The 26,204-nt window shown below is 57.9% G+C and overlaps 4 protein-coding genes across 7 annotated transcripts in view; 2 read left to right on the top strand and 2 right to left on the bottom strand.

The window, feature by feature from the left end:
• Positions 1-3,783, bottom strand: part of CNGB1 (cyclic nucleotide gated channel subunit beta 1) — a 29,377-nt gene extending 25,594 nt beyond the window's left edge. The window contains exons 1-8 of the mRNA XM_032121752.1: positions 3,695-3,783; positions 1,424-1,666; positions 1,096-1,153; positions 907-964; positions 671-791; positions 399-438; positions 178-244; positions 13-94 (exon numbers count right to left, since the gene is read on the bottom strand). Of these exons, the coding sequence (XP_031977643.1) occupies positions 13-94; positions 178-244; positions 399-438; positions 671-791; positions 907-964; positions 1,096-1,153; positions 1,424-1,513 (516 nt within the window). The 5' untranslated portion in view covers positions 1,514-1,666; positions 3,695-3,783. The remainder of the gene's footprint in view (positions 1-12; positions 95-177; positions 245-398; positions 439-670; positions 792-906; positions 965-1,095; positions 1,154-1,423; positions 1,667-3,694) is intronic.
• Positions 3,784-8,194: 4,411 nt separating this feature from the next.
• On the bottom strand, positions 8,195-14,280 carry ZNF319 (zinc finger protein 319). 3 transcript variants are annotated; one of them, XM_032121454.1, is made up of 2 exons: positions 14,072-14,280; positions 8,195-12,607 (listed from the first exon to the last, which is right to left on the bottom strand). In XM_032121454.1, exon 2 carries the CDS (start codon positions 12,232-12,234, stop codon positions 10,573-10,575), a length of 1,662 nt encoding a protein of 553 aa, XP_031977345.1. In that variant the 5' UTR covers positions 12,235-12,607; positions 14,072-14,280; the 3' UTR covers positions 8,195-10,572. The 3 variants fall into 3 exon arrangements, with proteins under 3 accessions (XP_031977345.1, XP_031977347.1, XP_031977346.1); XM_032121456.1 differs by having other exon boundaries at positions 14,082-14,280; XM_032121455.1 differs by lacking the exon at positions 14,072-14,280 and adding an exon at positions 13,880-14,062.
• Positions 14,281-14,761: 481 nt separating this feature from the next.
• USB1 (U6 snRNA biogenesis phosphodiesterase 1) lies at positions 14,762-19,219 on the top strand. Of its 2 annotated transcripts, XM_032121457.1 has the most exons (8): positions 14,762-14,898; positions 14,994-15,145; positions 15,296-15,479; positions 15,989-16,042; positions 17,059-17,164; positions 17,808-17,891; positions 18,185-18,285; positions 19,012-19,219. In XM_032121457.1, exons 1-8 carry the CDS (start codon positions 14,798-14,800, stop codon positions 19,025-19,027), a joined length of 798 nt encoding a protein of 265 aa, XP_031977348.1. In that variant the 5' UTR covers positions 14,762-14,797; the 3' UTR covers positions 19,028-19,219. The 2 variants fall into 2 exon arrangements, with proteins under 2 accessions (XP_031977348.1, XP_031977349.1); XM_032121458.1 differs by having other exon boundaries at positions 18,185-19,219.
• Positions 19,220-20,246: 1,027 nt separating this feature from the next.
• On the top strand, positions 20,247-25,390 carry MMP15 (matrix metallopeptidase 15). Its single transcript, XM_032121453.1, has 10 exons — positions 20,247-20,354; positions 21,478-21,626; positions 21,880-22,002; positions 22,112-22,419; positions 22,649-22,810; positions 22,932-23,155; positions 23,286-23,424; positions 23,668-23,818; positions 23,933-24,048; positions 24,300-25,390. Exons 1-10 carry the CDS (start codon positions 20,247-20,249, stop codon positions 24,734-24,736), a joined length of 1,917 nt encoding a protein of 638 aa, XP_031977344.1. The 3' UTR covers positions 24,737-25,390.
• The last annotated feature ends 814 nt before the right edge of the window (positions 25,391-26,204 follow it).

Raw genomic sequence — 26,204 nt, 5'->3', positions numbered from 1 at the left:
GGCAGTGCTCACCTCCGGCTTTTTCATCCCCTCAGGCTGCGGCACAATCCTCTCGAAGCCCTGTGACAGCCAGTTGAGCACCCGCTTTCCTGCCCTGCGGGGAGAGCGCCGCGCTCGGGAAGCTCATCCTGCGCTCTCCTGCCCTCCCGCATCCCCCCAGCCTCTCTGGGCACCCACCACTCCTCCGCGTCGGCCTCCGCTTCGTCCTCAGACACGTCCTCCTCGGGATCGAAGGGGGTTATCTCTGCAAGGAGAGCACTGCTGTGGCCATGGGGAAGCTGCACTGCTGGGAGCTTCAGGCCAGCACAAGGGGACAAGAGTGCCGGCATCACCCATCAGGGAGGTGGGATGTGGGAGTCCCAGGATGCTGCAAACTACAAACTCCCAGCTCTCCTTACCCAGACTGTTGTCCTCATCCCCAAGGACCTGGACCTCTGTCTGTAAAGCCAAACAAACTGTCTGAAAATCCGACAGCCAAGAGGGGGATCATCCCACTGAGTGGGGAGGGAAACCTGCTCTTTCCCCAGGGATGGATGAAGACAGAAACCCATGCAGGGAAGGTTTAGTGCTCCCAGTTAGCACTGGGAGAGTGATAAGAAGGAAAAAAGAAGAAAAGGTAAAAAGAGATAGAAGCTCAAATACCAAACCATCGCCCAGATCTGTCTCCTACCTCATCAGCAATGTCGATGCTTGTCTCGAAGCTCTTCCCAAGTGCCTGCAGCCCTGGAGCTGGCTGGGGAATCACCTTCTCCAGCCCATAGGAGAGCCAGGAGAGCACACTACTCCCCACACTGCCAGGGAAGGGTGTGAGTCAGGCTGGGAATGCCATCCAAGGCATCCAGCCCCCAACAAAAAGCAAAATCCCAAGCAAATCATGTTGCACGCTGAAGGGTGCAGGAGCCATACCTCTCAAACACAGAACTTGAGTCCTCAGAGACCACAAACGCCACTTTCTTTTCCGTTTCTTCAATGGCAGCAGGGAAGAAAAAAGGCAAGCTCCTATCACCACTCTGGCAGCCCCCAGGACGCCAGGCAGGAGTGGGACAGGCGGGTAAAGGAGCACTGATGTGCAGCCTGAGCCAGTGTGGGGCTTACCCTCAGTGCGTGCCTGGTCAGCAGCATCCGTGGGGCCGCTGGCCTTTCCTGTTGGTGCCTTCAGGGCAAAAGGCAAAAGGTGTCAGAGAGCGAGGCACAGAGGACACTGTCCCTGTTAGAAGCTAGTTGCAAACTCCAGGGACTCCCCATCCTTTCCTGCTGCTTGCCAGCAGCTCCGAGTAGGAATACATCCTGGCCCCCATCCCTCCTGGGGATGCTGTGGAGCACCCCTGGGTGCTGCAGTGCTGGGGATGGATGCAGAGGCACCAGGCATCTCTCATCATGCTCATGGTGTCCCCATTACCCCCCAAAGTGGATCCCTGCTCACCTTAACTGGCTCTGGCTCCTGCACAGGGGTCTCCTCTGTCACATGGGGCGCCGGGGGCTGGGGAACCACCCGGTCGATCCAGCCCATCATCCCGCTGGCTGCGGGCAGTGCCGAGGGGTCTCCAGCTGGCAAGAGGCCAGCAGCAGGGGTGCACACTGCCCAGGGAACACTGGCTGCACCAGCTGCTCACGCTGTCTCCAGAGCAGCCCAAAAAGGTCCTTGGTGTCCCTCCGTTTCCACGTCCTGCTTGGGAAACATGGCACTGCAGCACAGCCAGACCAAACCCAGCTCAACTCCTCATCCCTCACTGCTATTGTGAGCAAGCACTCTCTATTTGAAGTGTACAGTTAAACTTGCTTTTCCTAAGGGTAGCTCCTCATTAAGGTGTTTTATTTTCACAACCTGTCCGGACTAGGAAGCCATTGCAGACAGATCACAGAAGTTGTGATGGTCTGCTCAGAGTTCTCTACTCTCCCCATCATTTTTCATTTGAGGGAAATTGAACAGTAATTTGAACAGATTTTTTTATGAGGAAGTTCATATCCCAACACACATATCCCCTCTTTCTACCCCTATGAAACAACTCTGTTCCACTGCTTTTCAGCCACACCCCAGGTGGTGGCTGCTGGGGCAGGTACCTGCTGGGGGCTCTAGCAAGGGCAGCAAAGGCAGCCAGCACCAGCTGCTGTGATGTTGATAGGGTAGGTGAAAGTAAGATGTTGCAGGGCAGGGATTCAGCTGTCCAAAGCTCTGGCTGCTTGGTCTTTTTGGGTCCTTTCCTTCCCTTCGTGAAGCATCTCCAGGCTGGGATACACCAGCAGTGAGCCAAATGATGCTGCACATTCCCATTCTTAGGTACCAGACAAAAGTCTGGGGGCTCTCATCCAGCTCAAACTGGGGGTGTCTCCTGCTGTTGCCCCTCCAAAGAGCTGCGCTCTGCCCAAAACGCCCCTCTGAAGATACCCCACTCTGCTCAATGAAGGGCTCAGGAGCACCTCAGACAGCCCCCAGGTGACACCTGCGAAGGGCAAAAGAAAGCAAATCCCTGAGCTTCTTCCAGCCCGGCCAGGAGACTGCACAGGAGTTTAGTCCCAGTTACAGTTACATGATCCCAGTCCCACATGCAGCAGGTAGAGGCTGGAAGCTGCTCAGCACTGGACTCTTTGAATTAACCCCTCATGCAGCTTTCAGGGATGCAGGACATTTTCAGTTCCCTTGAGATGGCTCACGGGGGGCTCTCCAAAGCCTGGCTCCTTAAATCTAAACAGGCTGGGGTTTGCAGGAAAGGTGATGAGTGTCCTCAGCCCTTTGCTTGCCTGCACCTCGGCAAGGCCAGGAGCCAGGTTTGGATGCAGCCAAAGCATCGCTCCATGCAGCACTTTCAGCCCCCAGCACACCACGGGCAGGGTCAGCTCTCCCAGAGACCCTCACACCCCAAAGCTGGATGGTGTGGCTGTAAAACACCTCCCAAGAAGCCTGAAAACCAGAAACCGATTAAATTACCTTTTGTCTCTCACTGGATGTAAGGGATTAAGGAGCTGTGAACGCCCTGGGAACAGCAAGGAAAAGCTGGCAGTACTGTGCAGCAGAGGCATTTCCACCCATGCTTTGGCACTTCACAGGTCCCGAAGAAGCCGAGGGTTCACAGACAACTGAGCCCAAACAACCCCAGAGAAAGCCCCGTGGGGCTGCAGCGAGCCCCCCTTGTCAGTCAAGGGCTCCTCCTCCCTCGACATGAGCTTGTGCAGCTGTAAAAGGCTGGAGCATACGCCTGTCCTCGATCTGGGAAGGAAAGTGGAGGGCAGAAGCCATTCTCCTGCCAAATCTGAACAAGAACTGGGCAGAAACATTTGTGGGTCCCCACAAAATTAGCTGCTGAAAGAAATAGGAGTAAGTAGCCAGGATTTGCCTGCAAAGGCATGAAAGAGTTGGCAGTCTCATGCATCCTGCTGCATTGCAGGCATCCAGCAGTGCCACCACCTGTTGTGGCAGTTCCTTTTGCCAGCCAGCAAAGGGCCTTAGTCTCATTTCTAAGAGCAAGAAGGGCACAGACCCACAGCCTCATTTGGAGCAGGGAGCACCATGGTCTTTCTTTCCCCCTCAGCAGCTGATCAAACCCTCCACGTTACCCAGCCCTCACAGCACTGCTCCCCACGGACCGGCACAGCTCATCCTCCGGCTCTGTTTCCGAGCACCAAACCCCCCTGTGATGTGCAGAGGTGGCCCTGCTAAATCCCAGCCACGTCCCTCACCTCCAGTGCTGCCACTTACCCCCTAGGCTCACCACTGCCTCCCTGGGAAGCCACCCCTTGGAAGCATGGGCTCCCTTGGCCACTGCAGCTCGTCACTGACTCCCCCAAACCCACCTCAATCCGCTCAGGGCTCTGCGAGGATTAGCCCTGCGCTGCCTGCAAATGGGATTACTGGCACTCAGCTGTCCCGAGTACCCAGGCTCCCAGCAGCCAGCCTGGTTCCGGTGCAGGGTGCTGCAAAGAAAATCCCGCAATCAAGCTTGAGCACCCTCAAAATCCGTGGAGCCACCAAAGCTACCCCAGGCACTCACCGGCAGTGCTGTGGGGAAGGCAGTCGTCTCACCCATATGCAGGTGGGTGCAGGGATGTGCAGAGCAGCAGCAGTGGAGCTGCTCAAACCCCGTGGGGTGACACAAGGTGACGTGCTGAGGGTGATGTGCCAAGGGTGCTCCACCCACAGTTCTGCCCCGGCTTCAGAGCAACGAGAGCAAATCTGTGCTGGGTTGAGCTAAGCCTCCCCTTGCTGAGCCTGCCAATTGCTGCTTTGCAATCCGTTTACCTCCAGCCCTGCACGACTGCCAGCCTTTCCCACTGCCCCTAATCTTGGCTGCAGTGACATCCTGGAACCCTGGTACCAGCATGGCTTCTCTGCCCTGTGTCCAGCCTGTTTCCGTAAGTCCAGAGCTCCCTGGAGCAGTGCTGGAGCTCCCTGACCCAGTTCCTCCTTCCCTGGCTCCATGAGTGTCTCCATCCTGGTGGGCAACAAGTACCCATCCTGCCCGGTCCCAGCACCTCTCTAACACACTCCTCTCTTGCCATCACAGGTGGGGGGATGGAACACAAACCCTTTGGAAAAGCCTGAACAGTTGTATGTGGGGCTGGGATCCCCAGAGCACAACATACATCAGCTTCTGGCCCCCTGAACAGCTGCTCCTTTCTGGCAGGAAGAGACTCCTGCCTGCTCCTGTCCTGAAGCTCCCAGGGAAGAGCTTTGCCCTGGGGAGGGATCATTCCAACTGTAGCAAGGGGTGAAAACCATGCTGCAGACTCTGCTTGTGTTTGCTTTTGGCCCCTGGGAGCCTGCTGATACCCTGCATCTTCTGGTTACAAGGAAGGTGAACCATTAATTCTACTTCAAGAAAGTTCAGGGGAAAGAAAGAAAGAAAACATGAAAAAAACCCCCAAGCAGAGCCAGACAGAGCACAAAGACATATGAGGAGGCAGCGCTTGGCACATGGCCTCCGCTCCAGAAATCTTACACACCCACAGGAAGGTATAAATAACTATAAATTTATTAGTAAAGCAAAACCATTTGACACTCACACAGAAGAGCGGGATGTGTTATTACAATATATATACACACATACATGGAGTATCATCTTAGAAACACACGGAGAGCAGTGTTAAAGGCACTGCAAGCCACACAAACCTCAGCAACCTTGGCTGCAACTTCCAACAGCCCTGGGAACTCTACTGGAGTCATGACCACGGGTTGGGGAGGAGCCCAAGAACCTCACCGACCATGAAGTCCCTCAGATCCACGGCTTGGAGGCACTCAGAGACAAGCCCATGGTCCAGCTCCCACCTGGGGTCCTGCTCTCCCCACTGAGCATCCCAGGCACTCTGTGAGAGCAGCATCTTCACACCCAGGAAGTGTCAGAGGCAGCTGCCAGGAGATGCTGCGGAGGAAGCCGGGCAGCTGGGGAGAAGATGGGTGCTCACCGGGCCCAGGAGGAGCTGCCAGCCCCAACCCTCACTGGCCTGCCCTTATTGAACCTCAGCATTTCACCTGCATGCACAGGAACCTTCCCACAGGTGAACTTGCCACCCAATGGAGAAAGAGTCAAACTCTGAAGTGCAACAAGAGGGTTTTGTCTATTTTTTAATGGCCAGGCTTCAGCTGCAGCCTGGACTTGATGGTAAATACCCAAGGAAGTGCAGAAAGTGTTCTACTCCCTCCTCTCCTCCCTGCAAGGGCAGGCTTGAGCACCCAGAGATGGTCCCAAAACTCTGTCAGAGGATGCTTTCCCCTTTGTCGCCCAGTCCAGCACATGAGCCCCAAGACCAGAGCATGCACATCTTCCCACCCAGATTGCAGAGATGGCATCTGCTCACTGGAGAGCTGGCTGGGCCACCTGGGCATACCCATGGTCCCAGGGGTGTCCCTGCCACAGCTAACTCAGCTCAGTCACCTGCTTGATGTACACAGCTGCTCCACAGGCACTCCCAGGGGAACTAACTGCGCCGTCTGAGCCCAGCCCAGAGCCACGACATCTCCCCAGGAATGTCTGACAGTCCTTCATTGACTTAATCCCCAGCCTTGGAGACGTGACAAAGGGACCCACCATGCAAATGGCTGCTCCCACCCCAGTCCCCATTTCCTACAGCTCTGTTCTGGCCCTTGGTCCTGGCTTGGACTCGCTTGCCAGAGCATGGGCAGGATCTGGCCGAGCCAAGCTGCCAGGCCACAGGCATCACCCATGCCCAGTGAAGTGGATGGCCTCTTGTGGGGAAGGACCAGAAGCACCCACTGGATTCCAGCAAGATTCAGGTCCTAAACACCTGATCTCACCATCAGTGGTTTGGTATCACCTGGATCCTACCTCAGCCTGGGAAAGGAATTTGGGGCTGGGGGAGCGTAGGGAGGCGGGAACGAAGGAAGAGACTTCACAATCAGTATGGAAAAGGGGATGAAAATGTAATGAAAAACAAAGCACTGCTTACAAATAAAGAACTGAACAAAGAGAAAAGAAGCTGAGAATGTCTTTTAAAAGTATAAGCTGTGGAAGGGAAGGGGCTGAGACAGCTAAAGGCATCCTGTAGGTAGGCTAAGGGGAAGTGAAGGTCAGTAAAAGCCCAGGTTACAGACTACCCTTTCCTGGACCCAGGAAGCCAGAGGAAGAGCCCTAGAGAGCAGGATTTACGTCCTGGACAACACCCACACAACCTCTGCCCAACCCAACTCTCCCTGCTGCCTCCCCAGTAGCATCCTATGCTCAGACTGCCTGTCAAAGAGAACCACCCCTCGGGAGGGACCACCCACTACCCAGCCCCACACAGCATCCCCAGGTGGTCTGGCAACTAGGTCTTGAACTGGCACGAGCACTTGCCACGGGGCTGATGGCACACCAGCTCCAGCACAGCAACTCTCTTATGTGCTGCAGGGCAGTGAGGGATGCAAGAGGCCAAGCAGAGGCAGGAGCATGAAAGTCGCTTGAAATAAACACCAGAAGCGAAGTGCAACAGGTACAGAGTAGAAACATGGTTTACTCCCCAAAGGCCTTTGGCCCCAACTGCTCTTTGGTTTGAAAAGGAAACACCAGCAGTCAGCAGAAAGCCCTGCAGTGTGACGCTCCAGGGACATCAGTCCCAGGCCAGCCCCTGTCTCCCCACAGAGCACAGCACTCCTGACACATGCTTACTGCTACTTCCACCACCTCCCACCTCACTGGAAAAAACACGACCCAAAGGCACAGCAACAGAGATGGACCTGCTTCCCCTACCCCCTGTAGGCAACACTGCTGCTTCCAACTAGAAAATGCTCCTATAAAAATATACCAAACGCTCTCAGTGGCCCACCCTGCACAGGTCCTCCATCCCCAAGCTCCAGCTGCATGTTCTCCATTGGGCTTCTACAGGATTTGGGCGGTTGCAGGGCAGCAAATGAAACAAGAGACTGAGTCATCATGGACTCATGGCCAATCCTAATAATGATGCTCTAATCCTGCAGCATGATGCTTTTGAACCTGGAGGCACCTATTCACAGGCACCAGCTGACCTGGACCTGGGCTCATCCACCCCCAGCCCTACACAGCATCCCCTCTCTCCCTGGCATGGGGCCCCATGCACACAGCCCTGACGAGACTCTCTGCCCCGGGCACTGTTTGGCTGCTGCCACACCCTAGGCAGAGCCACAGCGCCTCACTGGGATATCCAGGGCTTGCCCAGCTGCTCAGCACAAGAGAAACACCCCCCAACAGTCCTTATGTCCAGCTATACCAAGGGGACAGAATCTGGCAGCTCCGTGGCCACCGCATAGTGTGGAGCTGTGTCTGGGGCTCACCACCATCCTCCTCTGCCCCAAGCACCAGGCGGTCACCCGAGCAGCCCACCGGGCTCCTGGGGAGGGAAGAGAGCAGGGCACAGCCAGTTAATGATTTCTCCAAACCCTCCTCTAGCCAGCAGCTGCCCCAGAAAGAAACAGCAGAGCCACAAAAACCCATGGAGGCTGCAGCCGCCTCCATCTCACACCTTCCTCCTACTGAAGATGAGCCTCTCTGCAAGCTCCAAGCCCTGGGCACTGATCCTGGCTTCCAGCACTGTGCTCAAGTGCTCAGGGCAACCACTGAACCTCTGGCAGCTGTGCTGGGCAAGAGCAGAGTGAACCATGGCCCAAGGCAGGAGCAAATCAAGGATTCAGGTGGGTGCCACAGTCCTCATCTGGTCCCACACTCTCAGCCTCCATCACCACCAAGCCCTTCTGTAAAGACAGGATTAGCCTTCCTTGGTTTGGACTCTCTTTTACTCCTACAGTAAAGCATACACTGAACTTACTACATACTAAACAGCAAAAACCAGCTACCTAGAACTAAAGAGCTCTTTAAAAATCCAAGTTACCACATCTTTTTTTTTTTTTAAAGATCCAGTATGACATCAAGTTAAACTATACAGTATTTTTAATGAATTTTAACAAACTGCTTTTTAAAAAAAGGTAAAACAAAAAAAGAGGAAAAAGAAACACAGATGGAAAACTTGGTAGGAAGTTCTACATCTTTGAGGCAGCACAAAGTAAGATAACCATCATGGGTCCCTCTTCCTTGGGCAGCAGAGAGCACAGTCTGTTTTAATCTCCTTAAAGTTGCACATGAAGAAGACTCAGCCCCAGGGTCTAACCTGCCACTGCACCGTCCCAGCCCCTGAAAATACGCTCTGTTCCCCCTCACCATGCTGGAAATGGAAAACTAAAGCCTTTCTCCACCTTTCCGACAGGTGCTCCCCACCAGAGATGCAGGCCCAGTCCAACCCTCTGCAAGGTTAATCTGTCTACACTTGCCATGGACAACAGTTATTAACCTTGTCCTAATCACTTGTGCAGCACATGGGCAACTTACTGGCTGCTGTTCACTACTTGAGGCTCACTACAACCTCACAAGACCACCAGCCAACACCACAGAAGAGCTGAGGCTGGCAGGGACCTCTGAAGACCATCAGGTCCAACTTCTTGCTTGCACAGGGTCAGCTACACCAGGTTGTCCACGACCACATCCAATCAGGGATTGAACATCTCCACAGATGGATACTTAACATCTTATTATCTCCAAAGATGGAGAGGGGAAGGCTGGGGAGAAACCTAGTAAGCACACCTTCAACCTTGAAGGCATCTAACTGACATGTAATGGATCTCTTGGACATGAGAAGCCAGCAAATTCCTGCAGAGGAAAACACCTGAGGCTGCATCAACCTTGCTAGGGGAAATTTATTTTTAAGTGATGTTTACAAGAAGTGTGCAAAACCTGAAAAATACAGACGAGGTAAAGAAAGGGCAAAGGGGTAAAACAGGACTCCTGCAAGAGGGGGAAAAATAGACTTCTCCTTTAGCCACTGCTAACCTTGCCCTCCCCATGGAGCCGAGCCTGCAGTCCAGAAAGGATTCTCCTGGCTTGCTCTGGTTCGTCCAGCAAATCAGACACCAAGCCCCTGGCATGTGCCATGGATTACTGCTGGCCATGGCAACACCTCTGCTGTTGTAGGTTATTGTAGTGTTCATCTCACCTGTTAGTGTTGGAGCTGTGGCAGCCCTTTGCCTGACCCTGCTGGAGGTACTACTAACAGCCCAAGGGGTACTCGAGGGGTTGGGGACTGGAGGCAAGGCTCAGCAGGAGGGCTAGGTCCCTTGGGAAGCAGCTCTTGAATGCCAAGCTCTTGGCCAGGAGCAGGGTATGAATGCTGTCACAGAATTATGGAATTGTTAGGGTTGGAAGGACCTTTGGAGATCATCTAGTCCAACCTCCCTGCTAAGTCAGATTCACTTAAAGCAGGCTACACAGAAGTATGTCCAGGTGGGTCTTGAATGTCTCCAGAGAGGGAGAATCCACGACCTCCTCCTGGGCAGACTGTCCCAGTGCTTCTTGCCATGCTTTCTGGTAGCAGCACAGTGCTTCCTACAGTTCCCTATGCAGCTGGCAGGGACAGTGGGCGGGCAGGCTCACTCAAAATCCTTGCAGAGTGTGACAGCCAGCGACTGCAAAAGCAGCAATGCCAAAGTGCTTTTTGGAGCTGTGCAGCCCCATGGCTTTTCCCTTTCAACACTCTAGAAGAAGGGAGAGCAGGGGAGGTTGGGGCAGTTAATCAACACTAATGATCTGAAATGGTGCCCTCAACTGAGCTTGGACCAAGTTGGTAGACCCCAGCAGCAGAAACCTCCATGCCAAGCAGCACACCCTGGGAGAAGGGAGGGCTGGCTCTGCCTTGCTCCTAAGCCCTCTCCAGGAGGAGAGTCACCCAGCCCTCCCCACCAACCCTGCCAGGCAGGGCAGGGGAAAACAGCTGGACACAAAGAGCTGGTGCCTGCAACGGGCAGCTGAGCTCCCAGGACTGGAACTGCAGGTACAGCATGAACTACAGTCCAGGGAACACCAGGCATCTACAGCCATAGTTTCCTCTCTCCACCTCCCTCCTTTCCTTTCCACCCCTTTGAGATGTTCATGTCGTCTGTTGCTACTTTGATACAGGTGGCATATCAACCACTGAGGCCAGAGGAAAGTTTACCTGCCCATACACCGTACCTCCCCTTTCCCCCACACTCCCTGGAGGTTGCCTACAACCGAGGAGAGGGAAGGGGAGGCCAAGGCTCAGGAGCGTCCCATGCAAGCTGAAAACCACCATGGGGCGGGAGGCTCATGGCAAGCAGGCAGCCACCTGGTAGGCACCCTCGGCCGTGTGCTGGACGCTGTGCTCCTGCAGCAGGCCCAAGTCCAGGAACCGTTCCCCGCACCACATGCACTTATACTGCTGCTCCCGGGCATGCACGCTGTGGTGCTTGTTGAGGTGCTCACGCTGCTTGAAGGCCTTCTCGCAGGAGGAGCACTTGTAGGGCTTCTCGCCCGTGTGCACGCGCCGGTGGCGCTGCAGGTCCGAGGCGTACTTGAACCGCTTTTCACAGTCGGGGCACTTGAGGGGCTTCTCGCGGGCCGGGTCGCAGCGGTGCTGCACGAACTCCGAGGAGGAGAAGAAACGTCTCTCGCAGAGCGTGCACTTGAGTGGCTTCTCAGCGCAGTGGGCCAGCTGGTGCTTCTGCAGAGCCGAGGCCCGCTTGTAGGACTTGTTGCACACCGCGCACTTGAAGGGCCGCTCCGCGTTCTGCACGCACTTGTGCCGCAGCAGTTCTGAGGACTGGCTGAAGCCTTTCTGGCACACGTTGCACTTGAAGAGGTTCTCTATGCCGTGCACGTGCTGGTGGTACACCAAGTGCGAGGGCTGCACAAAGCCCTTCTCACACAGGTTGCACTTGAAGCGCTCCTCGGCCTTGTGTGTGCGGCGGTGGCGCATGAGCGCGTACTGCTGCTTGAAGCTCATCTGGCAGAGGTCGCACTTGAAGGGCCGCTCCTCACTGTGCGTGCGCTCGTGCTGCCGCAGGTCCGAGGGACGCTTGAAGGCCTTCTGGCACTCCCCACAGCGGAAGGGCCGCTCCCCGCTGGGCGTGCAGGGGTGCTGCAGCAGCTCCGAGGACTCCTTGAAGTGCAGCTCGCAGACGTTGCACTTGAAGAGGTGCTCCCCGGAATGCGCGTACATGTGGCGCACCAGGTGGGAGCGGTGCTTGAAGGTCTTCTCGCACACCGTGCACTTGTAGGGCCGCTCCGAGCTGTGCGTCCGTTTGTGGTGCACCAGGTGGGAGGACTGGCTGAAGCTCTTGTCACACAGCGTGCACTTGTACGGCTTCTCACCTGTGTGGATGCGCTCATGCCGGGACAGCTCCGAGAGGTGCTTGAAGGTTTTCTGACAGATGGAGCAGCTGTAGGGCTTCTCTGAGGGGTCGAGAGCCTGTGAATGCTCTACCTCGGGAGGCTTGTAGGTCTTCTCACAGATAGAGCACTTCATGGCATTGCCGTTGTGGACATTGTGATGCTGTGCCAGTGAGGTCAGGAGGGAGAAGCCCATCTTGCAAACCCCACACACAAAGGGCTTCTGCTCCACCTGGATACACTGATGTTCAAGAAGGTCAGTGGCCTGGTGGAAGATCTTCAGGCACTGGGTACACTGGAAAGAGCGGTCATGGCCTGGCAAGCACTGGTGCTCATGGGGGTTGGAGAGGTGAGCGAGGTCATGGCCACACACCCCACATTTGTGGGATGGCTCTCCAGCCTGGATGGGGGTGTGCTGGTGGTGCTGCAGTCCGGGGTCCGGCTGGAGCAGGATGCCGTAGACGGCACAGCCCAAGGGGTTGTCAGCAGTGCTGGGAGGGATGGAGTGCTCTGGGAGGGCGGCTGCCCCAGCGTGGTGCTGCTGCGGTGGCGGCGGCTGCTGTGGTTGCTGCTGTTGCTGCTGCCAGCTTTCTGACATGCTTGGGAAAAAAAAATGGGATTTTAGCAGTGATAGCTTCAGCTTCCCGGTTGAAAGGGTTCAAGTAAAAGCAAAACCAAAAGATTCTGAGATCCTGATTCCCTGTAACTGATCCCCTGAAGCTGAGGACAGAAAATCCAGCCCACAGCCAGGATCCTGGGAAGAAAAGAGGTGACAGAGACTCCAGAGCCTCCTCCTTAGACCAGCACAAGTTCTTTATGGACTGATTTGGTCTGGCTTTTCCTTCTTTTGGACAAAAGAACAGGAGGCAGAGGCAAGTGCCTTGAAGACAAGAGGAGGCCCTTCTCCGTGCTGGCTGCGATGTGCTCACACTTGGGAAGGGTGCAGGAAGCAACCCAGGGAGCAGCTCTCTCTGCAAGAAAGAAAACAGCTCATATCAGGTCTTAGAAGAAACACAGGCAATTCTCTATCAGCCATGACCCATGGCTCTCTTTGAAAACTCTCCTGCATCCCTCCTACCAGGAAGCCAGTGTGGGGGAGCTAACCAGAACTGAAGCCCCACTTGCTGCTGTGCAAAGGGCCTGGGACCAGGAGTTCTCAGCCTGGAAAGGGATGGGCTCTGCCTGGACACAGCCAGGCACATGTTTGGGTGTTCTTCTCTCATGAGAGGCAGCACAACTGCCCAGGGCCCATTCAGCTCAGCCTTGAGTGGGTCACTGGATCTCCAGCACCACTGGGGCACTGTCTGAGAACATCGGTCTCTGCACAGGCCATGCACCAAACACCGTGCAATCAAGAAGCTACTGGGTTAGATTTTACTGGTGTCAGAGCAGATCCTAACATGATCCCACCCCAGCTGAAACAGCTCTGTGAAACAGTTCTGCTCCTCTCTCAGCCTCGATATCTAGCCTGTTACCCAAGCGATGTATACAATGCATTTCCCCCTCTCTGGACAGTGCTTGCAGACTGGAAGAGCCAGAGAGCTCAGGAGAAGATTTGCCCTCAATGTTTTCCTATCCTCAGACAGAACACAGAACCCACAGGGATCACTCTGTGAAGATAAAAGAAGAGTTAAAGCAGTGGCTCAGCTGAACGTCCTACCAACCCTTGGAATAAAAGTACATGGAAGTGAAACAACCTATGCCACAGCTGCTGCCTGGCCTTGCTACAGAGCATCACCAGGCTTGTGCTCACTGAAAAGTTCCAGTCTTTCTAGAGATGTCCAGTAAAACCTGGTGCTAATTTAGAGAAGAATAAGACCCACCAGTGAGTAGCAGTGTCAACACACCTCAAGGGAGAAGAAAGGTGCAAGCCCTGGTGAGCAGCAGCCACCAACACTCCCAGGCCTCGAGCCCCCAGCCCCACAAGAGCAATCCCATGTCTGTGTCAAACCACCTGCCCCCAGGGTAAGGAATCCTTGATCTACCACGAGAATATTTTTTATGTCTAAAAATAAGCAATAAAGAGCACCAGAGGATCCCACTTCCCAACATCCCCACCTCCACCGGCACTCAGCTGAGACTGGATTGTGCCCCACAGCTCAGGTAGTGCTGGACTCACCTCTGCCTGTGGGGGACACTTCATTATTTGGTGCTCCAGCACAGTTTCGGACAGTAAAGCCCCCAAAGGCCCCACCGCAGCCCCGCCGGCACGCAGGATGCCGTCCTCCTCCTACAGAGCTCACCTTGACGAAGCGAGGGCTCGCAGTGACGGTACCTGCACCCGAGCTCGGCGGGACACCAAACTTCAGCCCAGCCCAGGCGCCACCTTCCCCTGCACACACCGCGAACCGTGGCAGGATGAACCCACCGGCGACGCATCTCGGCCTAAAGGGGAGGGAAGATTGTGCCCCGTCGCAGGGAAGGGCGATACCAACCTTGGCTTACCGAGGGCTCTGCGCGGGGACCCGCGTCGGCGCCACTTCCAGCCTAACTCATCCCTCCGTGGGAGGTGGGAAGCGACAACCATTTAGGGAGCGCGGTCGGGAGCGCAGAGGTACTTTCAAACTGGCGAGGCGGCCTGCTCGGCATGGCCCGGCCCGCTCCCGCCGGGCCCGGGCCGCCTCAGGGGCGCGGGGCGCGGGGGCGGCCGGGGAGCTCGCAGGCCACCAGCAGCCGCCGCCGCCGCAGCCCGCGGCCAGGCCCGGCCCGCCGCTCGCCGCTCCCCATCGGGCGGCCCCGCTGGCAGCGCGGGGACGGCGCCCCGAGGCCTTCGCCGCGCCGGGAGGCCCCGCGGTGGGGTCGGGTGTAGGGGGATCGCTGCCCGCCCGGGGCCGCCCCCGCCCCGGCGAGGCGCACACAAAGGGCGGCGGCGGCGGCCGCGCCGCTCACCTGCGGCGGGAGGAGGCCTCGCCGGCGGCAGGGCCGCGGCCTGCGCGCTGCGCCTGAGCCCCGCGCTGGCGTGGAGGCGGGAGCCGGGTGGGAGGAAGGGAGAGAGGGAAGGGAGCGGCGGGCGGGAGCGGAGCGAGCGGAGCGGGCCGGGCCGGGGCGCGGCGGCGGCGGCGGAGGCGGGGCGGGCGCGGCGCGTGCTGCCCCCTGCCGGGCCGCGCCGGGAACTGCGCCGCCGCCACCGGGGAGCGGGGGGTCCCGGCGGGTGCCGCGCCATGAGCGCCGCGCTGGTGGGGTACAGCAGCTCCGAGGAGGAGGAGGAGGAGGAGGAAGGGGGGAGCCGGGGCGGCGGCGCGCAGGGACCCCCTGGGGCCAGGTAGGTGCGGTGTGGGGGTGGTGGCGGCAGGAGCGCGCGGCCTTCCTCCTCCTCTTCCTCCTCTTCCTCGTTCTCACCCCGCTCCGGTCCCGCAGCGCCGGCCGTCCCCGCCTACCCGCGCCCGCCGGCCTGCTGGGAGACCCGGAGCCGGAGGAGGCCGTGAGCGATGACAGCTCCCGGCACGGCGGCCGCGTGCGCGGCTTCCCCCACGAGCGGGGCAACTGGGCCACGCACGTCTACCTGCCCTGTAGGTACCGGCAGCGCGATCGGGATGGGACCGGGATGGGACCGGGACCGGGGCCGTGGCGGGACGCGACTCAGCCGCTGCGCCTCGGGGTCCCGCCCGGTCCCGGCGGGGATCCGCGGCCGGCGCTCCTCTGACGGCGCTGCCCCGCAGACATTGCCCAGGAGGAATTCCTGGAGCTGCTGGAGCTGCTGGTGTCCCGCGCTCGCACCTACGTCCCGTCGCTGGCTGCCATGGAGGAGTTCCACCTGAGCCTCTCGCAGTGCGTGGTGCTGCGCTACCACTGGATAGAGCCCTTCGTCCGCTCCCTCAGGGAGCGGCTGGCCGCCTTCCACAGGTGGGTTTGGCAGAGCCCCGGGAGAGCGCTCCTCACATCCTTCCTCTGCCCTCGGGATCCGTGTTTCGCCAGCATCCACGCCCTAAGATGTCCCTGGCAGCTGGTGCTGGCAGAACATTAAAGCCCTGGGGATTCTTCCTCACTGCCTCAGGATCTGGCACCATACACATCAGGTTTTGGCTTTCCAGGATCAGACTAGAGCTGTGCGATCCCCTAAACCGTGGATGGTTTCTTTGCTTACATCTGGCTTAGGCACCCGCTGAGCATCAGCTGCTTCAGGGCTTCTGTCACTGTCCAGGCTTCAGAGGGTTAGAAACAGGAGGGGAATGAATTAATTTGAGCCCAGAAAGGTTCTGGTTGCACCAATTCCGTCCAATTGCAGCATACATTTGCCTGTATCTTTCCAGAGCTTCGTAGCAATCCTGGCCCCTCCTCATCTTCTCCTTTTTTCTTTTTCTTTTCTTTTTTTTTTTCCCCCCACAGCTGAAATAGGATTTTTCTTTTTTCAGGTTCTTCTGTGTGGCTGACCAAGTGAAGGTTTACACCAACCAGAACAAAACCAGGTGAGGGCACAGTGGAGCAGCCTGCCTGCCCTGGGAGAAGTCTGAGCAAGGTGGTGGTGGATGGGAGGTGTCACCCTGCCTGTCCCACGGTTGGGCCATGTGACAACACAGTATGTGATCGAGTCCAGACATTTCACACCTTTCCCCAGCCATCTGTACAAATTTTTAGCTTTGGCACTGATTCTTTGCAAGCCTTTGGTCTCATTAGCCGGCATGCACAGCCTGGGGTGAGCAGAGTGGGACCACCTCTTTTGGCAGCAGTGCCAGTCGTGAAATTGTAGTGCAGGTCTTACAAGAGCTGGAGAGAAATAGCTGAGATGGTGCTAATTCTCCTGGGCATCAACTCAGAAGCCTGATTCCAACAGAATGCCATTAAGCTTTTTTGAATGTCAAAGCAAAGGTGATTAAAATTGTGAAAAGTTGCTGAATCTGGCGGGAAAGGCAGCCCAAGATAGTCGTGGGTAGGAAAAAGTGGATGTGGAACCTGGGTGACACTTGAGTCTTCTGCTTCCCTCCTGGAGGGGAAGAAATGATGACTCTAAATGACTCTAGAAAGTGTCATCCCAACAGTCCTTGAGGAGGCACTGACCTCTTTGTCACATCTCTCCAGCTTGGTACTTCCTATTCCCTGCTTCCTCTCACACTGTAAAACCTCTTCAGCAACTTCCACTTTTTTAATGCGGCTCCTGCATTGGCACGGCACTCTGCTGAAGTTCCCATCCAGTGCATCCTTTGCCTGGAAAATTAATGTTTGTGTCCCAAAAGGTACTGGGTTAATCTAGTAAATCTACATGGTTTATCATTCAGTCCTGCTTCTCCCTGCTACCACATCTTTACTTCTGTTTTTCTTCAGAATACGATCAGCATCCCTGGATGCTTAAACCTGGCATTCCAAAGATTTTCTTTTGTTAGGGAATAGGGAACTTGCCCAGTAGGAATGCAGGGCTAAATATTCTTATGGCTGTGCTTTCTGCAGCATGAAAGGGTGCTTGCTGTCTGTTGTTGCCTTTCTTTAGAACATTTATTGGCTTGGAAGTCTCTGCTGGGCATTTCCAGCTGCTGGAGCTGGTCTCGGAGGTGGACGGCGTTCTAGAGGAATTTGACCTTCCCACATTCTACAAGGTGAGGCGTTTCCTCCTTAGTCCCCTGCCAGTCTGGACATGCTGGCTGGCTGGTTCTCTGCGAGATGTTCACTTAAATAAACAGGAGCCAGTTGCAGTCACTGCCCCGCTGTGCATGGAAGCAGGGTTGTCCTAGGATAGAATGGGCACTGTGGGACTGAGGACAATCCTTGTGTCTTTGCCTTGGGCAGCTTTCTTGAGCATTAGTCCAGCCTTTTGCTTAGTACTAGCTTTGGGAACAGGTTTGGGATTGTGAAGGGCCACACCCTAGTTTGTCTGTCTCCAGAGCTGAGCAGGGAGCTCATGTGGGTTATTCAGAAGTGACCCATGTACCTGCCCCAGGACCAGCTCGGAGAGGTTCTTCCACAGCTGCAGAGTTGAGCACAGGGAGACTGGGAACCAGGCAGCCTTGCCCACTGGTGTCAAAAGGGCTGGGGTGGGAAGCCCAGGACTCCTCTTGCCTCAAGTCCTGTCCATATCAGCTCTGCAGCTGTTGAGTTGGCAGAGGGAACTCCTAGCTGTGGAATCCTCCAGCCTCTGTGATCCCAGACAGGGTAGCATCGTGCCAGATCTCCCACTGTGGCTCTGTGCATTGAGCAAAGCCTCCTTTAGCCCTCACATTCTTATCCCTATTTTGTCTTCAGGACCCGTCGTTCCACATCAGCTTGGCCTGGTGCGTCGGGGACCTGTCTGGCAGGCTGGAAGGGCAGTGTCTGCGGGAGCTCCAGGTGTGTCCCCACGTGGTGTGGAGAGCAGGGGGAGGGCAGAGCTGGAGTCCAGCCACATCTCCTTGCCAAGAGTGGAGAGTGGGAAATTTTCTTCACCAAGCAAGACAAACTTCACTGGTTTGAAAGATGAGAAGCTTTTGGGGGGAGCATGAATTAAATCAACTTCCCGAGGGAAGTCAGAGGCTCCCAGCTGCAAGTGGCCTCATCTGTGATTTGCTTCAAGGAAGGAGCTGCCGACTCCATCCTCTGCCAGATCTGCCCTCCTGGTACTGACTCCTGCCTCTATTTTCCAGGACATTGTGGATGGGTTTGAGGACTCAGCATTCCTGCTGCGTATCCAATGGGAGCAAATCCGCTGCAAGTCAGGGAACAAGTACTTCTCCTTCCCCTTGAGGTAGGGGCTGTGCTTTTTGGAGACCCAAAGAGGCTGATGCTTGACTAAGGACCATTGTGCAATGCAGCTCTGTGTGCTGTGGGCTGTCACGCACTTCCACACTCTTCTTGCCTGCTCAGTGTCTCTGTGGTGTTTGTGGCCTCAAGTCGGGCCACTTCCAGTTTGAGCTGCTGGCTGAAGAAAAGTGTGTTTGTAGCAGATTTCATCCTCACTGCTGGATGTGCTGCCGTCAGCACCGGTGGTTCCAGACATCCCACGGTCGCTAATTCTGCTGATTTTTTACAAACAAAAACAAATCTACAAAAGCCATAGATGCCTTATGGGAAGGAGGAAGAAGGTAGCGTGGGAAGCTGCTACTAAAGGGAGAGTGTCTCACACAGTGGGAAGTAGCACTGCCAGATTGTTGTTGGGAGGCTCTGGGCATGTTTTGAGTAGCAAGAGGCAAGGACATGGAGCTGGATCCTCTTGCCAAAGCGTTTTCCTACTGTAAGCCAGCTCGGACAAGCTCCTGAGTCATGTTGTGTCCCTCTCACACCGCTGCTGCCTCTGTAGAGACATTTCAGCATCTGATGCTTTTGCCAAACAACAAGAGCTTGTTGCCAGGTGTGGGTGAGCCCTGGAACGGACAGTGTCAGTGTTTGCCTGAGCTGGGAGCGCAGTGCCCACTGGTGAATCAAGGGGTGGCAGCTCCTGCTCAGGCTCCACACTTTTTCCCTGTGTGATCAGCACCCCAGATGGATGATGACCCAGGGGATCACAGGCTGGACATTGTCCCGTGGGAGAAGCTCCTTTTTAATCCTTTTGTTCCTGCGGGTTGGTCAGCTGCAACCTCTCAGGTATTTGGAGCAGGATGCCGATGTGGTGCCCTGAATCTTTTATTCCATGTCTGTCTGGGACTTCTGAGCAGTAAAAATTTGTCTCCTCGTGTCATAAACTTGTGTCTGTGGTGTATTTCAGCCGTTTCCTTTTTACACACACAACTCCTGCAGGCTTCACATGAGGCCATGTCTGTAACTGCTCCTGTGAGCTCTGTGCTGCCTGTCCTGGCACACGAGAGTGGCTTTGTCGGTGGGAGCATCTCCTCATGGTCGCAATTTTTGTCTGTGGGAGCATCTCCATACAGTCGGGATTTGTTGTCCGTGGGAGCATCGCAGCCAGTTGCTGCTGCCAGCAGCCTTTTGTTGAAGTCCTTAACAGAAATCTGTTGAGTCTTTAGCCAGTTAGTTTCCGGGTTGGGGATCTGCAAGATAAGTTTCTTTTGGGGGAAGGAAAAACAAACAAAGGTAGAGATATATTTAGCCCCTGGGGACTTCGGTGAAACCGGTTTCTCTCAGGTTAATGCTCAACCACCGGCCCCAGCCGGGCCTGGCACAGCACCCGGTTGTGTAACACCGAGTGTCAGAGACCCCCGGGACAGGGGACAAGGGCTGTGGGGGCAAAGCGGGGGGCTGTGGCGGCTGCCGGCGGGGCCCGCCGGGGCGGGGGTGGCGGCAGGGCCGGTGCGGGGCCCGCGGGGGCTCGGCCGCGGCTCCCCACGTGCGGGGGGGCGGCCCCGCCCCTGCCCGGCCCCGCCCCGGTCCCGGCCCCGCCCCTGCCCGGCCCCGCCCCGCCCGCTCCCACCGCGCCGCGCCCCGTCTCGGCCGCCGCGCCCGCCTTTGCTGCCCGCTCCGGTGCTCCCGGCGGCGGGCAGAGCGCGGTAGCGCAGCCGAACGGAGCCGGGCCCCGCCGCGCCGCGCCGGCCGCCCATGTGCCGTGCGCCGCCGTCCTGACCTCACGCACAAAAGGCGGGCCGAGAGGCGACGGGCCGCGCCTGGCAGCGCCGCCCATGCACCGTGCGCAGCCCCCCGCGGCGGCTCGGCCCCGGGCCATGAGGGCGGCGTAGCTCCGACACCGCCGCGCTCGGCCCGGCCCGGCCCGGCCCGGCGCGGCCGGGGGCAGCCGCGAACCGGCGGCGGCGCGGAATGGCAGCAGGGCGCGGCGCCCCCTGGCGGGCGGGCGGGCGGCTCCCGCCGCTCGTGGTGCTGCTGGCGCTGCTGGCGGGGGCGGCGGGCGAGGACATCAACGCCGAGGTGAGCGATGGCCCGGGGGCCCGGCACTCCCGACCGCCGCACCGGCACCTGCGGGCTCGCCGCACCGCCGGCCGGGGCAGGTGCAGGCGGGGCGGGGAACGGGGGGGGGGGGGGGGGGGAGCTCCGGGTCGCCCCCGGGGGGGGCGGGCAGCGGACGCGGGGCTGGAGGAGGAAGCGCTTTGTGCCCGGCGGGGGAGGGGGTGAAAGGGCTTTTGATAAAGGGTCTGCTCCACCACCCTGCTGGGGGAAAGGGAGTGGGGGTAAAAGAAATTAATAGATTTAATGTTTTTAGAAATTAAATTGTTAAGCCGTTTTTGAGATAAAAAGGGGTAGGAAAAGAATTGGGATAGGAAAATGATTGGAGAAGCTGGAGAAGAAGAATTGGAAAAGGAAAAAGGCTTGGAAGAGGAATAAGATTTGGGAAAGGAGAAAGACTTGGAAGAGGAATAAGACTTGGAAAAGGAAAAGGAATTGGAAGGAATTCAGAAAAAAGTTTTAAAGATTAAAAGGAAAACCCCCCTAATTTGGAAGATAAAAATAAAGAATAAAAGGAAAAAAGAAAGTTACAAAAGAGTAATAATAAAGATAAAAATAAAATGCAATTAAAGCAGACAAGAGGAGGCGGAGGCTGGGGCAGGAAGGAAGAGCCCTGGCGTGCCCCAACACCCTCCTGCCCCCCACCCTGGGGCTGCAGCCCTGCAGGACAGAAGCCCCTTTGTGGGTGCAGGCCCGGGTGGGGGTCCCAGGCTTCACATCCGTCAGCAGCTCCCAGGGGACGCCTCCGGAGGAGGACAGGGACGGGCAGCCTGCAGGCAGCCTGGCCGCCTGCCAGCTGCCTTGTCCCTGGAGTCAGGGCATCCGGCAGCAGCCCCCCAAGATCACCGGATCCCCCCTGCCCCCCCCCGTTCAGGGCAGGGCAGGGACCCTGTGCCCTGCTGCCCTGCCGCTGCCTGCTCGGGGGTGGCATTTGCCACTGGCAGCTGGCAGTGACCCCTGTGACGGGACACAGGGCTGGGGTACAGTCGGGCAGGGGGACGGATCCTTCCCCCCTGGGTGCTGGGGAGCGCCAGGTGCCGCCGTGGGGCTGTTCCGTGCCGGGGTGACGCTCGGCTCTCCGGCACAGGCATGGCTGCGGCTCTACGGATACCTGCCGCAGCCCAGCCGCCGGATGTCCACCATGCGCTCGGCCGAGACCTTCTCCGCGGCGCTTGCCGAGATGCAGAAGTTCTATGGCATCACCGTCACCGGCGTCCTGGACGAGGAGACCAAGGCGTGAGTTTCTCCATTGTTCCCTTGCTCGAGCAGATGGCAGCTCCACTCCTGGGCTCTGTGGTTTTCTCTGACAGCCCCAGGGCTCTGCCTGCACCTGGAAAAGTGGGCGCTGTCCCCCTTGGGAGCTGCTTCTCCCCTTTTGGGGGCTGCACCTCTGCAGCCAGAACACTGTCCCTGCTGTCTGTGGGTGCCGTAACACCTCAGGGACCTTGGCTGTGGGGGGCTGAGCCCTGGCTCGGTGTCCTCCTGGCAGGTGGATGAAACGTCCCCGCTGTGGGGTCCCAGATCAGTTTGGAGCACGGATGAAGTCCAACATGCGTCGGAAGCGGTACGCGCTGACAGGGCGGCGCTGGAGCCAGAGCCACCTCACCTTCAGGTACCCAACACTGCCATGGATTCCCTTCCCCCAGCCTATGGAGAGCCATGAATCCCCTCAGGGAGTGAGTGCTGCTCCAGGCCTTCCCTAGTGAGTTCTGTATCCCCAGCATCCAAAACTACACGGAGAAGCTGGGTCGGTACCACTCGTACGAGGCTGTCCGACGAGCTTTCCGGGTGTGGGAGCAAGCCACGCCGCTGGTTTTCCGGGAGGTGGCCTATGAGGACATCCGGCAGAAGAGGAAGAAGGAGGCTGACATCATGGTGCTCTTTGCCTCTGGATTCCATGGAGACAGCTCTCCCTTTGATGGCCTTGGGGGATTTTTGGCTCACGCCTATTTTCCCGGCCCTGGCATGGGGGGGGACACGCATTTCGACTTGGATGAGCCCTGGACGCTGGAGAATGCAGATGTGTCTGGTGAGTTGAGGGCCAAGGAGGTGGTAAAGGTGACCAGAGGAGCCTGGTGGCCTTCTAGGCTGGAAGGGGCAGGGAGGGGCTGTGCTGGTGTGGCAGGGAAAGCAGGTCCACCATGGGTGATGCAGGCAGATCCCACTGGAGCACCCGTGTTGCAGGGTGCTGGGTCCGGGGGTCCACCTTATGTGTTATGTCCTCCACCCCTTCTTGCTGATGGTGCCTTTCCATGCAGGGAACAACCTTTTCCTGGTGGCCGTGCACGAGCTGGGGCACTCGCTGGGCTTGGAGCACTCCAGCAACCCCAGCGCTATCATGGCCCCCTTCTACCAGTGGATGGACACGGAGAACTTCCAGCTGCCCGAGGATGACCTCAAGGGCATCCAGCAGCTCTACGGTGAGGAGCTGGTTGGGGAATCAGCTCAGAGGTGGGATTCTGGACATGTGTGTGGGGAAACTGAAGTACAGGTGCTGCTGTTCTGCATCACCACATCCCTTCTCTCACCTGCCCAATCCAGGTACCGCAGATGGGCACCCTCAGCCCACCAAGCCTTTGCCCACTGTGACACCCCGGAGACCTGGCAGGCCAGACCAGAGACCCCCTAAACCTCCCTCTCCGGGAAAACCAGAGCAACCACCCAAACCTGGCAGCCCAGACCGACCTGACCAGTATGGCCCTGACATCTGCGATGGGGACTTTGACACGGTGGCGGTGCTGCGTGGGGAGATGTTTGTGTTCAAGGTACCTGCCAGGACTCCCTCCTGCCCCTTCCTTGGGGATGTAGTGGGTCCATGGGTGGGAGGACCCCTCAGCAAGGTGACTGTATCCCTGTGTCCTCCCCATCCTCTGCCAACACCCTGTTTCTCTCCAGGGCCGGTGGTTCTGGAGGGTCCGGCACAACCGGGTGCTGGACAACTACCCCATGCCCATCGGACACTTCTGGCGGGGCCTCCCTGGGGACATTGATGCTGCCTACGAGAGGCATGATGGGAGGTTCGTCTTCTTTAAAGGTGAGCAGAGAAGCTGGATGGGAGGGCTGAGGTGGAAGCAAGACCCCAGTGCCCCCCACAAAGCTGCTGAGAGCTGTTTGGCTTCATCCCATCCTGACACACCTCCCCAGCCAGAGCTGCTGCGTGATCCCAAGGGGTTGGGGTGGCCACAGGCATCTGCCACTATCCCTATCCATCAGTGCACCTGCCACAGTAGCTGGGCAGGACCTTCTCATCCCCATTCTCCAACTCTTTCCCCTCTAGGTGACCGGTACTGGCTCTTCCGAGAAGCCAACCTGGAGCCTGGGTACCCACAGCCCCTGGTCACCTATGGGCAGGGCATCCCCTACGACAGCATAGACACGGCCGTCTGGTGGGAACCTACAGGACACACCTTCTTCTTCCGTGGCGACAGGTGAGTGTCTGTGTAGTTCTCCCTGCTCTGCTGCCTCCTGGCCTCTGTCAGGGGGAGAATTTTGGGCAGTGGGGACCCCTGTGCTCCTCACCTATTCCCCACCTTGCTCCCCAGATACTGGCGCTTCAACGAGGACACGCGCTCGGTGGACCCCGGGTACCCAAAGCCCATCTCTGTCTGGGTGGGCATCCCTCCCTCACCCAAGGGAGCCTTCCTCAGCCCGGACGCCTGTAAGTAGAGGAGAGGGGTAGGTGGTGGTGGTGGTGGGGGTCTCGGGGATGGGATTATCCCTCTCTGATGGCCTGGACACATGGGATGCACTTGGGGAGAGTGTCTGGGAAGTCAGCGGTGAATCCCTTTCTGAAGGGTTTCACCAGTCCTTGAGCAAAACCTGCTGTCTTGGGCATCTGCAGGGGTGCCCAGGTTCTGCAGTGTCCTGTGCCCACCTACTTACCCCTTGTCTCCATCTTCTCTCCCCCAGCCTCCACCTACTTCTACAGAGGCACGAAGTACTGGAAATTTGACAATGAGCGTCTCAAGACAGAGCCAGGCTATCCCAAATCCATCCTACGGGACTTCATGGGCTGTCACACAGAGCTGGTCCCAGACCCCAATCCCCGCTGGCCTGATGTGGACCGACCCCCCTTCAACCCTGATGGGGATGGGGGGACTGAAGGTGAGGAGGAGGAGGAGGAAGATGAGGATTACAGCGAGGGAGATGGCCAGCCAGGCAGGGACGTGGACGTGGTGGTGCAGATCGATGAGTACACGCGCACCATGAGCGTGGTCATGGTGCTGGTGCTGCTGGTGCTGCTGCTCTGCATCCTGGGTCTCATCTACGTCATCGTCCAGATGCAGAGGAAGGGCGCACCCCGAATGCTCTTGTACTGCAAGCGCTCCTTGCAGGAGTGGGTCTGACCCTGGCTCCCTCCCCCAACTGCCCCCACCACCATGGTGCTAAGATGGACCTGACACCCCCTCCCCTTGTCCCTCACCGCGGCCTTGGTCCCTCTACCCCATTGTTGCTTGATGGCTCCAGCCTCAGAAAAGGGGGGATGCCCAACCCCCCCAGCCCCTCCAGAGCAGCCGGGCTGGGACCGGGGATGGTCATGGGGGGGCTGGAGGGCATCCAGGCCCTGCCTTGTCCCCAGTGCCTGTGCGTCCCCCCAGCCGTGACCCTCAGGCTGCCACCCATCACGTGCCTGCCTCTGCCATGGGGTCCCTGCAGGGTCCCTTCCTCCTGTGCAAGCCTGCTGCAGCTGGGGCAGTGAGCGGGCTGGGGGCTGCTCACAAGTGCTGCGGGCTGGCGGGTCTCAGCCGCTGGCACCTGCAGTGGTGGGGAAGGGAGGGCTGAGCTCGTGGCTGTGTTTCCTGTTGAACCACGGGGATACAGGGATGTGGTGCCTAAAGCGTGAGTTGGGAGGTGCCACCTTTCCACCCTGCTGGTGCTCAGCTCAGTCCGGGCCCTGCTGTTGCCACGGTGGGATGGAGCCCTGGGGCACGTGGCCCTGTGGGCAGGGCAGTGGGCACTGCCGCCTTGTATGTCCATTAAACGGGTCGGGTGTGTGGAGAGCTGTGGTGCCGTCATCCTTCCTGCCGCGGGGGTGTCCTGGGAGAGACTGGGCAGATTTCCTGGTACCGGGGCTTGTCTGGGGGGTCGCCCTGCTTGGCACCCCCAGGGGACCGGGTGCCATGTTAGGGGATGTAGGGAAGGGGCCAGCATGGCCAGTGATGTCCCTGCAGCAGTCCCTGCCCTGGGGCTGCCACTTTGGGGGGGTCAGCTAAAGCAACCCCCCCACCCCCACCAGTGGACAGAGCAGCCTTTCAGCAGCTCCCATGGCAGTGACAAGGGCCTCGCTGGGAACACAGGGTGCCTTGTTCTCCCCCAGCCAGCACCGCGCTTCAGCCCTGGGCGGCCACCTCCCTTCCCCGGGCAGGGGCTGCCAGCAGCTGGGGGACCCTCCCGGAGCCTCTTCATAGGGTGCTTCAGCTCCCTGTCCCCACACGGCCCTGGTGAGCTTCCTGGGGGGAAGGGGTGGCCATATCCTGTCTCAGCACTGCTGTCTCGGTAGAGGAAGGCGGGAGGAGTCACAACTGCTGCAGAGATCAGGGAAATAATCATGGGAGTGGGAAAGATTAGACTTCAGGGGTAGGAAACTGGCTTTATCTGGGGAAAAATGTTGCTCAGCTGTTAATGGGAAGAAAAACCAAACCACAGAGGCAGCGATGGAGGTAACCTGGTGTCCCTGCCTCTGCTGGTGATGTGATGATCACAGGGGTGGCAGCCAGAGCCAGGTTTGCTCTGCAGCTGCAGGTGCAGCCTTGGGGTGGGCAGCAGAGGCTGGCACAGTTGCTGCCCTGGTGGGGAGGCTGGTTGTGCTGTGCT

The sequence above is a fragment of the Corvus moneduloides genome, chromosome 12, assembly GCF_009650955.1.
Source record: "Corvus moneduloides isolate bCorMon1 chromosome 12, bCorMon1.pri, whole genome shotgun sequence".
In the NCBI taxonomy this organism is placed as follows: Eukaryota; Metazoa; Chordata; class Aves; order Passeriformes; family Corvidae; genus Corvus; species Corvus moneduloides.
The sequence above is the reverse complement of the archived record's forward strand: the minus strand, read 5'-3'. Positions and strand labels throughout refer to the sequence as shown.

Excerpts from the sequence above, each read along its gene's own strand:
- ZNF319 (XM_032121454.1), bottom strand. The coding sequence starts at position 12,234 with ATGTCAGAAAGCTGGCAGCAGCAACAGCAGCAACCACAGCAGCCGCCG.
- USB1 (XM_032121457.1), top strand. The coding sequence starts at position 14,798 with ATGAGCGCCGCGCTGGTGGGGTACAGCAGCTCCGAGGAGGAGGAGGAG. Across the intron at positions 14,899-14,993 it reads CAGGGACCCCCTGGGGCCAG|CGCCGGCCGTCCCCGCCTAC; the intron begins GTAGGTGCGGTG and ends CCGGTCCCGCAG. Across the intron at positions 16,043-17,058 it reads ACCAACCAGAACAAAACCAG|AACATTTATTGGCTTGGAAG; the intron begins GTGAGGGCACAG and ends GCCTTTCTTTAG.
- MMP15 (XM_032121453.1), top strand. The coding sequence starts at position 20,247 with ATGGCAGCAGGGCGCGGCGCCCCCTGGCGGGCGGGCGGGCGGCTCCCG. Across the intron at positions 20,355-21,477 it reads GCGAGGACATCAACGCCGAG|GCATGGCTGCGGCTCTACGG; the intron begins GTGAGCGATGGC and ends TCTCCGGCACAG. Across the intron at positions 22,811-22,931 it reads GGGCATCCAGCAGCTCTACG|GTACCGCAGATGGGCACCCT; the intron begins GTGAGGAGCTGG and ends TGCCCAATCCAG.